This window comes from Ceratotherium simum, chromosome 22 (genome assembly GCF_057802395.1).
Source record: "Ceratotherium simum simum isolate JZ-2026a chromosome 22, ASM5780239v1, whole genome shotgun sequence".
Taxonomy (NCBI): domain Eukaryota; kingdom Metazoa; phylum Chordata; class Mammalia; order Perissodactyla; family Rhinocerotidae; genus Ceratotherium; species Ceratotherium simum.
This window is the reverse complement of record NC_141921.1, coordinates 17459235-17471732: the sequence shown is the minus strand read 5'-3', so window position 1 is coordinate 17471732 and position 12498 is coordinate 17459235. Positions and strand designations below refer to the sequence as shown.

General features: G+C 56.0%; 1 protein-coding gene across 1 annotated transcript in view; it reads right to left on the bottom strand.

The window, feature by feature from the left end:
- The window catches only part of HIVEP3 (HIVEP zinc finger 3), a 492690-nt gene that overhangs the window by 63897 nt on the left and 416295 nt on the right, over positions 1 to 12498 (bottom strand). Inside the window, exon 5 of the mRNA XM_014797371.2 lies at positions 236 to 5818. Coding sequence (XP_014652857.2) covers positions 236 to 5287 — 5052 coding nt within the window. The 5' untranslated portion in view covers positions 5288 to 5818. The remainder of the gene's footprint in view (positions 1 to 235; positions 5819 to 12498) is intronic.

Genomic DNA, 12498 nt, shown 5'->3' with positions numbered 1-12498 from the left:
TCACTTTCAAGTTCACTTTATTGAAATGTATCTAGTCCAATGACGTGTGGACACACTGACAAGAAACCCATTCAACGTGCTTCTCAGTAAGGTGACCAGTCACAGCCGACAGAGAGGAAATCTTCCCACTCATCTGCTCTAGTTTTGCACATAGAACCTGAGGAAAGTGCGGCTTTAAAAGCTCAGCAAAGGTTTTTAAAATCAGCAGGGAGAAGAAAAACAAGGCTGAACTTACCTCTGTCATGCGGGGCTTGCGGGAGCTGGATGGCACAAGCCTTCCTGTCTCAGGATGCAGAGCTGTGGCCATGGTGTATGTCTCTTTGCTCACCTTCTGCTTAGACCTCAGGAGGGACAAAGCAGCTTTAGTGGAAACCCCTGGAAGGTTGGGGTTGTACAAACTTATGCACCAACCAGCGTAAACAGAGGACCTCCTATCTGCATGCTGGATGTGATTTGGCTTAATGTAGTTTAAATAGCACCAACTGACATTAGTGGTCGTGTGGAGGCTGGGGAACTGCAGTACCTTCTTTGAGTCCGTACCTTCTTGCGACTGGGCTGGTCTGGGAGACACTTCTGACAGAGGCAGCGAGCTGGGAGGGGCCAGTGGAGGAAGGTCGGGTTGTTCCTTGGAATTTTCTTTCTTTACACTCAGTGCAGGCAACCCTCTTCGGTGAGGTTTACCAGACGGCTGGGCATACTCCTTCAAAGCCTCTGAGCCTGGGGCTGTCACATGGGGTAACGAGGGGCGAGGAAGGGGAGGAATTTCCTTGGGGTCAGAGGGATCTGAGGACACGCTGGACAGCGTTTCTAGTTCCCTCCTGCCCTGGCCCTGGCTGCCCAAGTGGGCCTTTTCCGGCCTGTTGCTGTCCTCGGTGCTGGTGAGCACCATGCTGCACGGTTTTACCAGCTCTAGTTTTTCATCTGCCTTGGAAGCCTCCTCTTCCTTCACCCTTTTTTGCTGCTGGGTTTCCATGGTAAGTTCAAGGCTGCCAGCTGGTGAAAGGACACGTTTGCTTCCCCCTACTGTTGATGAACTCCCCTCCAGGCTCAAGACACTCTCTGATAACAGGGAAGTTCCTTTTCTTCCGGGTAATGCCACAGGCACTCTCAGATGCAGAGTCTGGAAACCTCTGCTCTGCTCTCCACTTACCGCAGCTGTGCTGGGCCTGACCTCAGGCACGCCTGCCCCACACACAGTCGTCTCTTTGCATGTGGGGTCCTCAAGCTCGGGAAGAGCTACAGTTGCTGAGCTGCCTTGGGACTGAGTGACCAGGCTCTGGGAGAGGGTGGTGTACATGGCGCTCCCGTAGGATGGCATATTAGTCTGAATGCGGACGGGCACAACCAGGGACACCATGGTGTCTGGACAGGCAGGCAGAGCCAGCGGAGGGGCTGACACAGGTGCCGAGGAGCTGGCCAGGGGAGCCACAGGGGGCAGCTGGATGTCACTGCTGTTCTCTGTGCTGGGGGAGAGGCCAGTGGTTCCTGTTGCCAGCGGGGCCAGGCTGGTTTTGATCTGGGGCAGATGGCTTTCCACATTGCCAGGGAGCTGAAGGGTGAACTGGGATTGCAGAGGCAGGAAAAACCCAGAAGAGAGTGCTGAGGTGGCCGGGTATGGCATGGGGAGAAATGCAGGGGCCTGGCGGAAGGGAATGTCAGCTGGGTGCGGCAGGAGCTGGGGGAGGTGGAGTTGGCCTGGGTGCAAAACAGCAGGTTGGAGAGGAAGTGGCGGGGCTTGAAATAAGGCAGGAGGAAGCGGGGGCATGGAGTACGGTGGAGAGAGGAGGCTGGACATGGCCTGGGTGGAGAAGAATTCTGAAGACTGTCCTGGCTCACGCTGCAGGAGGTGCTGGAAGGAGAAAAGGGAGACTGGTGGGGGCAGGTATGGTTTCTCATGCAGGGCAAGCTGGGCAGTGGGGTGGTGGAACACCTGCAGTGCTTCTGTATAGGGTGGAGTGGACCCCAGTGGAGGTCTGTCCTGCACCTGGCTCTTGTCTCCTGGGTGCCGGCTGGGCGAGGTGGCCGCTGAGGAAATCTGGGGCAATGAGCTTTTGGCCGGAGGTTTGCAGGATGAAGGCTTTGGGTCCTCGTTCTCCTGTCTTCCCTTGGGGGTGGCCTCTGGCTCCGTTTCTGGAGGCCTGCTCAAAGAGACCTGTCTCACCAAAAAGCATTTTCTTCTCTCTGGCGGGGCTGCTGGGGCCGCTGGGGCCGGCACAGAAGGGCCTGTCAAGGACAAGCTGCCGTAGTCGAACGATTTGCTGCGTGTCTCGGTCATATGTGCAGAATGGGAAACGTTAGGGCTCTGTTCCGAGGCTGACCTGCGCATCTCTCGGGCATGTGGGTGGTGGCTGGGGACAGTCAGCATGTGGGTGCCCAAGGGTTTGGAGCGCATGTCGGATGAGGGCCCTGGGGCCTCAGCTTTGCCATGGTCATCCCTCTCGAAGGAGGCGGAGCGGCTGGACCCGCTCAGAGAGACACTGCTCTCCTGGCTTGGGCTGCGAGACAGCGGCAGGGAGGACTCGAAGCTGGACTCCCCCGATGACTGTGCCATCTCCGCCAGGCGCAGTCTCTTCTTCTTGGGTGGCAGCTTCTCTGCCGGGAGCTGGGCGAGCGTCTGGCTGCGCTGGGGCCACTGGAACTCCTCCGTCTTCTCCGGGTCCTTAGGGGTCGGCTCAGGCTCTGTATCCAGCCGGTCGGGCTCCTCAGTCACCAGGATCTCGGGGACCTGAATGTTGGGCTGGCGGACCAACCGGGGCTGCAGGGAGTGCGCTGGGCGTCCATGAGGGGCGGGTGGGGGCGATGGGAATGGCACAGGAGACTTGTCTTCCCCTTCCAAGCCGCTGGGCTGCTCCAGGGGGTCGGACTTCTCGAAGGAGCTGGTGTGCTGGATGACAGAAATTTCTTTGGACGTTGTTCTCCTCTCCTTCCCTGACTCTGAACTGGACCCTGGCTTGGGAGTCCTCGGCTGGAAGCCCATGGGTCCCTCCAGGGAGGGCGCTGACTTACTTGGTTCTGCTGGTGACTTGGTGGACTCCAGGGGAAGGTTCCAAGCAGCATCTGATGGCCCAGGGCTGCCAAACTGACTTTTTGTTGACTCCAAGGCAGGTGGCTCCTCCTCGTCCCCGAGGCTCTTCTCTTTCCTCCTCTTCCTCAGTGGAGTGAGCTCCAGCGTGGCTCCCAGCTTGTAATGCATCACGTGGGACCAGGGCTCATGCTCAGCCTGGCTCTTCTCAGCTCCTGGAGGCGCGTGGGCGCCCGCAGAGACGGGCTTTGCGATCTGAAGCTCTGAGCAGTAGTACTTTTTATGGGCTTCATAGTTGTCCCTTTTCTTGTACCGAGCACCACATATGTTACATTCATAGATCGCCCCTTTCGTTTTCAAACCCTTCTTGGTCTTTTTGGTGAGTTCACTTTCCTTGGGTTCCGGTTCATCTGCGGGTTTGGCGGCTGTGTCTTTGCTACTCGGCCCCGCCTCCTCGGCGCTATACTCCCCTCCCAAGGGAAGTTCGATGGCCGGCTGGCGCTTGAGCATCCGGGGGTGGGAGGTAAACACTTGACTGCTGCGGCTCAGGGCTTCAGGGTCAGCGATGTGGTCGTCAAAGGAGTAGCTGCCTCGGAAGGGGTGGTGGGGCGTGCCGAGGCTGCAGGCGGCCGAAGGCATTGAGTGGCTTCTCAGCAGAGGCACAGGCGGGGCGGAGCTGGGCGGGTGCTGGAGGCTCAGCAGTGACGGTTCAGGCTTCGTTTTCTCACCGTGGAACGCCAGAGGCTCCCGGTAGAGGCTGGACTTGGGGGACTCCACACTGCTGCGCCGCGTCAGCGAGCTCCTCCTGGGCTTCACGCTGTCTATCTCACTGGTGTCCACCACTGCCTCGTTGATGGTGATGAGCTTGGTGATGTGCTCAATCACCTGCGTCCGGGGCACAGACAAGGGCACCAGGCTGGGCTTGTCTTCGGTTGACAGGGGCAGGAGGGGCTGGGTGGAGGGGGCCGTCAGCATGGTGGTCCGCTGCCCAATCCTCCCGCACTTGCCGAAGATGATCTCAGCATAGGATCTGGCGTTGGTGTTGGGGGGACTGGCCTGCTGCTCGGCGCTCTCGGAGCGGGAGAAATACCCAGATTCCGTGCTCCCTTTGCTGCCTGGGCTCAGAAACGCCTGCTCGTCGATGACCTTTTTCCTCTCGCTTAAGCGAAGAGCCAGCTTCTGCTTTATCGTGTGGGTGTCTTCGTGTTTATGGCTCAGGGGGAGTTCAGATGTGGGCTCCGCGAATTGAGTGGGGTCCTCGAGTGACTGGGCTGAGCTGGACTGGGACAAGGAACAGCGCTCGTGGCTGGAACCCTGGCTCCCAGAGCTGTACAAACTGCTGGACAGGAGGGGCTGCTTAGGTCTAGGGGAGAGCTCTGCAGGGTGAGTGGATGTGGTGCCTGTCTCCTCTTCTGAATCTGTGCTCTCTCCCTCAGTGTGCTCCTCAAACTCCTCCCCTGGGATCCTCTCCATCTCCAGCCCCGGGGAGTACGTCTCGCTGCCCATTCCCGAGGCCAGGCCAGCTTTGATGCGGTGGGCATGGGACTTCCTGTGCTTGTAGAGGTTACTCTTGGTCTTGAAGGAGAAGCCACAAGGGCCGCAGGGGTAAGGCCTCTCACCCGTGTGCGAGCGGATGTGCTTCTGGAGCACGCTGGGCTTGGCACAGGGCCGGCTGCAGTACTGGCAGATGTATTTGCCCGGCTTTTGCGGCTTCCTCTCCTTCCTGTGTGCCTCTTCTGCAGGCTTCAAGGACACCTGGGAGGGATGGGGCACGTAGACTTTGGGAATGCCAGGCAGGTCCTCGGGGGGAACGATGGAAGCGTGGGAAGGGAGGAGCTGGCTCTGAGGATGGAGCCCAGGGGTCACGAAGGAGCCTGAGGGTCCGGGTCTCATGGAGTCAACCAGCTGCCACGTGGAGCCCTCCAGGAGATGCTCAGGTTTGCCAGGTGACATGAATGCTGGCGTCAGAGGGCGCTGTGGGAGCTGCGCAATGTGGACAGAGGCTTCCATGGAGGACCTCTTGGGGGGCTTCTGCAGCTGGCCCGTTTTCTCCTGAGAGCCTTCCCTAAGAACTGATGAGGGGCCCAGGAAGGGCTGCGGGGCGAGGAGCTCTTGGAGGGGGCCCTCTTGGGTGGTGGCTGTGCTGCTGCCTGGGTACGAGGCGCTGGATGAAACACTGGTCTGGACGGCCTCTCCTTTGGTCAGCCGCTTCCGGGGACTTCCCTCAGCCTTCTTGGTGCTCTTGACACTTTGTTCAGGATCCATGACCTCCAGGGAGACTTCAGATGCTATTCAGGGAGGGTCAGGGCAGGCTGCATTTACGAAGAATCCAAGTGTCCCAAGGAGGCATCTGGTTTTGGCCACATTGGTCAAGAGCTGAGGAAGCCCAACCAAGGACGGCTTTGGGAGTTTTTTTGCAAGTGTTGCTGGCTGTGAGTGGACTCGGAGCAGGTCATCAGGGCCCAAACCATTCACGTCGGTGAGGCATGGCCCTCTACTTGGCAGACAGAAAACGCGCCAGCACTTTCTGCCTGAATGTCTGTTGCAGAAATGTCATGAAGGACGTCAAGGTTGCCATCGTATTGTTTCAGTTGGCAGTGGCAAGTGGCCCCCTACGAGTCTCCTTTGTGCTCTGTGAACTGCTGAAGGCTGGAGACGTCTGGGTGCATGGCCCGGTCATCCCTGGTCCCGGCAAGAGAGAAGCCACGCTGGACGCCACAGACGGCTCTGTTGGCCTCTTCTGCCCTTTAGCCCCGTGCTGGAGACTGACGGCCGTGGAGGGGAATTCACGCTCTTCTACTTGACAAAGCACACACACAGAAATACACACACAAAAGAGAAGAGAGAGTTACTGTGACTTGTCCACAGCCTGAGCAGTCAGACAGTGAGACTGAGGAGACCTCTAAAAGGGTAACCGTGGGGACTCAGCCGGGACCCACAGACCCCGCTCCGTGCTCCCGAGTGCTGCCCAGCCCGCCCTCACTCGCACTCAACAGTGCTGCGGGTGACTCGAATGCCAGCCGTGCTTCTGAGGACTGCGGCTGTGTGGGGCATTGGGAGCAGAGAGCAGGGCAGTTAGGGAGAGGGGGCCTGTGCAGGAGACTCCGAGCGGGTTTCAGCTCCCTGAAGCTCAGCTGCCTAATCTATAAAATGTGATAACAGCAATTCCTGCCTCAACCGCGCCTCAGGGCTGCAGTGGGGTCCAACACGACAACGGACGCGGATGCCGCTGGACGAAGGCTGACCAGTGCTGAGGCTGGTGCAGGAGGAGGTGCTGGTGGGTTATTCAGGGATGAGCTTTCCAAGGGGTGGACTATTGTCAGGTTAGTATCACTTCCTCTGGCCCGGGGTTCTGAAGGTCCGTGAGGGGCATCATTCACGGCTTTCACTCCCTTGCTAACCCACCTCCCGAGCCCATGTTTCACGGTGAAGCTAAAGCCACTGCAGCAGCCTGTGGGAGCTCAAGGCTGACACAGCCGTGGCTCGGAGGATCATTTTGGCAGGTGTTTCCAGCTTTGTAGCCTCTCCTTGTCCAGTCAGTGCCCCAGAGATACCCTGGAAGTGGTTCAGAATGGGGCTCCTGTCAAGCTGAGAGGCAAAGTGGGTCTGAGTGGAGCCCCGAGTGTGCGCGTCCTCTAAGGGCCAGCCGAAAGTGGGGCCGTCTAGGCTTCCTGGGCTCCGAGGGCATCTCAGGGCCACTCTCCCCAGGAGCACAGTCAGAATTTCAAAGCTGGAAGTCACTGTGGACTTCCTCTCAGCCAGCCACCCTACCTTCCAGTGGAAGACACAGGCCCACGGAGGGAAGGTGGCCTGCTAGGGCCCCATGTTGCTGGGTGGCAGGGCCAGCACCTGACCCCAGGCTCCCTGTGGCCGGAGCTCATTCCCCGGCCGCTTCGCAGGTGTCCATCCCCCGGGTGAGAGCATGGGCGAGTGACCCCTGTCTCCGTGGCCTTCCTGCCTCTCCTTTAAGCCTGCCCTGCCGCTGGCACCCTGACCTCAGGTCCCCTGCACGCCCTCGCTCTCACTCTGCTCTCACCAGGTGCTCACTGATGCAGACGTGAAGAGGGCGCTCCTTCCACTGTCATAGGGTGCTCAGAAAGCTAGCAAGTCTGAACTCATAATTTGTCTCAAATGGCAGGACCTTGGACATAGTGACGTGCCATGGAGGGGGCTAAAAATTACATCCTATAAGTTCACTACTTTTGTGTTTCCTTTCCATGTCAGTTCTACAAAGAATTTGAGGTAACCATAAGAAAATTTTATAAATATTTATAAAAGAATGACAAACTATAAATAAATATAAGAAAACTAAATAAGAACAACAAATCAGAACAAAGGAAAATGTAAATAAGGCAGGAAGTCAGGATTGGTGGGATGGAAAGAACACGAGTATAAGGGCTTACAGTATTTCTATAGTTCAGCTATACACATATATCTGAGCTTCCTGGCAGCCAAGGAGAAAAAAGAGAGAGCAAGAGAGAGAGAGATGTTCCATTATAGAGTCTTATAGCCAGAGAGGAAGAAATATCTAAGTTCCTTACAGGAAGCAAAGAGTTGCTTGAAAAGAACTTTTTCATGTGGTACTTCAGACAGGGGCAGCGAATGATACATGAGATCACCTATATCTTCAGATGACATCCCTTCAGCAAATGCAGTGGTGGATTTTTGTCAATGGAAGGCCACAACTCAGAAAAGGTTATTCTTTGAGCAGTTAAAGGCTTCCTTTGACTTAGGCAGAGAAGGCACCCCGCCAAAGCAGTGTGAATGTGAGGAAGGCAGGAGACTCTCATTTCATCATATTACCGTCAACAGGGTGACCATGTAAGATATCATCCAAATTGCGGCACTTTTGAGAGTGAGAGAGGCACTACCGATAATTACAGAGGAGCAACAGGAAGAAACCAGGGCTGTCCCAGGCAAATTGGGACAAGTGGCTTCCCTTACAACCAATATACACCTTGTGACCCAAACCTGGCACAGGTGCTGTCTCTGGGTGTCTGGCATAAACTTTTGATTTTCGCTATGAGGACTGAAACTACACCATGGTCTCCTAATGGATTCTTAGAGATTGGTTGTCTAGTCCAGTCCTCTCACTTGATGAATGAGGAGACTGAGGCCTAGAAGGATGATATGATTTCCCTAAAATTACACAGTGATGGTGGCAGAGCTAGACTGTTCTGTGCCTCCCGACCCCTGGTCAGGGCTCACCCCCACCGCGATGGATCAATGCCCTCTGTGACTTCTGTGGCAGAGTGGGCATTGCAGGCTATGCTCCCTGCCCTGTGGACACCCTGGCTTGGCCCAGGGACACGGCTATACCTCCAGGGAGGGGCATCAGTGGGTGTCTAGAGGCTTAACAGCAAAGGCGGCCTTTCAACTAATGTCCTGACCTCTCTGCGGCTGCCGGCCAGGAGAAAGGGGAAGCCTGGCTAAGGCTAGGGAGTCCGTCCTGGTGGCACTACCCCAGGCCTCACTTATCCAAGCTGAGGTGGGCAGAAGTGAGAGTCACTGAAAAGTCACACAAGGCAGACGCCACCTGCAGTGGAGACAGAGACTTGTTCCCCAGCTGGTCTGGGCCTCCTGGGCTGGGCTGCATCTGTGGGCAGAGGCCCTGTGGTAATAAAGCATGGACTAAGGGCTGACTGTACTTACTATTTCCCCTGACCCTGTCCTGCAAGGATCTCAAAGCAACACCAAAGTACTGGCTAGTGGTAAGCCGTTCTTCTTCCAACGGATGGATGGGACCCTGCGGCACGACGGGGTGGTGAATTGTCAGTCTGAGTGGGGGTCAGCTGGCCAAGGAGGACTCTACATTGTCAAGTCCTGCGGTTCTCCCTTGACTGAGCCACAGGTTGCCCAGGGGCAGGTGGGGAAGCCCCCAGCGGCTGGGGTTGGGTAGCCCCCAGGCTGGGCGGGAGGGCGTCGGCTTCCTTTTGCGTCACCAGGGACTCACTGGGCCAGCACCCCCTACACCTGTGAGCTGGCCGGGTGCCCATTGGGGAGGGCCCTCCTCCCTGCATCCCCTGAGGGAGAAGCAGCCAGGACACGTCAGCGCCATCGGCTGCCCGGATCATGGAGTCAGTGAGGCCTGGGGCCGGAAGCCCACCCTCCGTTCTGCACCAACAGCACCTGAGCCACGGCAGACCGTGGCTAGCCCAGGGCCACACTGCTCTCTGCTGCCCTGCTCCACACCTCACCGCAGGTCTGAGGTCCTCACTACAAGGGGCGGTGTGCGGGGGCAGCCGGGACCGTGGGTGCAGACATGGGGTTAACCTACGAGAAGAAGGCCTCCACCTTGAAGTGAATTACAATTCAGAGCAGTGTAAACACTTCTTCACTTAACTCTTTAACTCCTTCAGAAGGACCATTTCTAATCACCGTGACCAAGTGATACTAAGAAAATGGCCCTTTTCTATCTTCTGTGCTTCTGAGAGTATGTGTAAAATTTTAATATAAACGTGAAGTAACAGAGAAAAAAGCTGCTTTTCCAGAGAATTGGTGAGGGCACCTGTAAAAGTCACCAGTGACATGAGGTCAGAGGTAGAGGGTTTCCCTGACAGGGCCCAGGAGCTGGGCCAACACGGTCCCGAGCCTCAGGCCAGAGGGAAGATGGATGTCCTCTGCTGATGGTGGCAGAATGGCCATGGGTCCATGTTGTCTGCCACTGAGGCCACAGCCCTCAGAGGTCTCTGGCTTAGAAACCAGCTTAGAACCACAAGGAGAGCCTGAGCTTCAACAGCCAGTTAGTTAACATATCAGACAACTCAGCTCCTACTTCTGGAAGCTTCCATTGGTCTAGCTGTTAGGACAGCCCAACAGGGAAGAAAGCAGTGTGCCGGGGCTGGAGCCATGAAGGCTCAGGGGAGTGAGAAGTGATGGAGGAGACAACAGGACCAAGGCAAGGTGGCCCGAAGCCCCAAAACCAAACTGGAAAGCACCTTCTATACGCAAGGCATTGGGACAACATGGCCGTAGCCCAGAGTGGACAACCCAGAGGGCTTTACCAGAGGGAGATGGGAGGTGGGCTCCATCAGGTGGACAATTCCACCAGTCTTGGCAGGAAGCCAGCTTGATTCTGCCTTGGGCTCTAGACTAGGGAGCTTGGGTCACCAGCTGAGTTGATAAGACTGAGCAAGATAGGGACAAGGGCCTGGTGCCCAGGGGTATATTAGATCAATCTGACCCCGGACTAGTGAGGCTTGATAAAGTTCTTTGCTTCTAATTTAGTTTCACACACGTGCATGCATGGACCCCAATATGCTAAAATCTGGTCAAAATTTTTCTGATAGTAATAAAACATACTGATCTTAAAAACACCAGGAGAGTAAGCCTTCTTCCTCACTTCAAAAGCTGAAACCCAGCACAGAAGGCCCCAGGCTGGACAGGAGGCTAGCAATAAGTATTTTCATTTAACAACCCAACAGCCAACCAGTGCCCCTTCTAAGAATCTTTGAGTGTGACACTGTGTGTGTGTGTGTGTGTGTGTGTGTGTGTGCGCAAGATGGGGCAGAATTCTTCACCTGCAAAGAAAAGTAAAATTGGCTGTGGGCTCAGATGGTGGTGAGAGGCTAGAGGTGAGGATGTGGGTCTGGAGACTAATGGGGAGAGGTCGTGAGAGAGCCACAGAAGGAAGTCTGGACAAAGAGAGCAGCCAAGGCCAAGCGTGGGGCTCTGGCTGGGAACAGCGAATGAAGCCAAGACCGAAAATGTCTCCCACCAGCCGCTCCCCCTTCTTTTAGCAATAGAAGCCCCTGAGCTTCAGCAGGCTCTATGGTCACCCAGCTACACTGTATTTACCAGCCTCCTTTGCAGCTAGTTCTGGCCAACATAATGAATGCAGGTTGCAGGTCAGAGCCCGAAAGAAAAGCGCCTGCCCAGCACATCCGCATGTCTCAGGAAGGAACCCAGAGGCAATGGTGGTGGTGAGCCAACTCTGACCACATGACCCCAGAGATGGTAGGACGAGAAGACTGGACGGCGGTATAAAGCAAAGCCACCTGCTCCCAAGAGAGAAATACACCTTCTACCCTGTCTTCAGCCACAGCTACTTGGTCCCTTTGGAGAGTCAAACACACTAAGTCACACAGGCAATTGTGTGCAATGTCGACCCCAGGGAGTCTAAAAAGAGCTTGACAGAGCCCAGGCCTGGCGATCCTGGGGTACAAGGGGAGGCAGCAACACAGACTGGGGTTTAGGCCCGAAGGACAAGATGAGCACCTGCCATGTGGCAAGTGCCCCGTCACCAATCCCACACTCGCAGCAACACAGCACAGCGATTCCCAAGGCAGCTTCGGGACTCAAGACAGCTTGTGTTTGAATTCCGGCTCCTCCACCTCCTAACTGGAAATTCTTGGAAACTCACCAAGCCCCAGTCTCTGAACCTGTAAAATGGGGACAATGAAAGTACCAAGTGTGGTTTAAACTGAGTGAATTCATATAAAGTGCTTAGCATGGTACCTGGCATATAGTACGCATTCAAGAAATAATGGCCGTCATTGTGATTGGGGAAAGTCTTTCTGTTTGAGGGGCTGCCATGGCCTTGTAGAAACAGCCCCGGCCTGGATTCCAATCCTGGCTCTGCTGCTTTTAGGCTGCAGAAGGTTGTGAGTACTGCCTGTGGTTGTCACGTGTGGAAAGTACCCGGAACACAACAGGTGCTCAAGAAATGAGAGCAGACGTTGAATCTGGAAGTCAAAGCAGGGCCTCCCAAGAAGGCAGCAGGAGGCCGAACCACCCAGCTCTTGGTATAGGTTTTCTTAATTCCCCCAGACAAGGGCTGCCTTGGTTCCCAAACTGGGCAGAGCCACGTAGTCCCAGCAGTGGGGACAGGATCAGCTGGGGACAGGTCTGATGGATCTGCCTTTCTGGGACACTTTTCAGATTGCATGCTTCATACCAACCCAGGGCTCAAGCTAGAACTAAAGACACTCATGAATTAACACCATTGCAATCTCGGCACTTGGCTCTCCCAGGTCAGCTGGTCCTGCCCCCTGCCTCCACGGAAGCCACACTAGATGGTTCTCCTACTGAGGCTGGAGATTTTGGAGCCTCACTGTGCTTCTTGGTTGCTGGGTTCCTGTGAAATAATGACAGGTCAGTGAGGCCCAAGGCAGAGCTGCCCTTGGCAGGGTCCTGAACTCTGGCCTCCATCAGGGCTGAATGGATGAGACGTACAGGCACAACCCTGTCCTCAAACTCACAGCACTTTGTACCCATCACCCTCACTCGCTTCTGGGCGAAACTGAGGCCAGAGGCGTGACCTGCCCAGCTAGGAGGGGTTCAAACCAAACTGAAGAAAATTCCTGAGTCCTTCGACGCTCTGTTTGGGGCCATTTCTCATGAATGGTACTGCTTGACCCTGACTCAGCCCCTCTGGGAGCTCCCGGGTGACAGACCCAGGCTACAGGGAGGATGGTGAGTAGGGCACCTCATGAGAGCAAGGGGGCCGAGCACCTGGGCTCCTCATCCAGACCGTG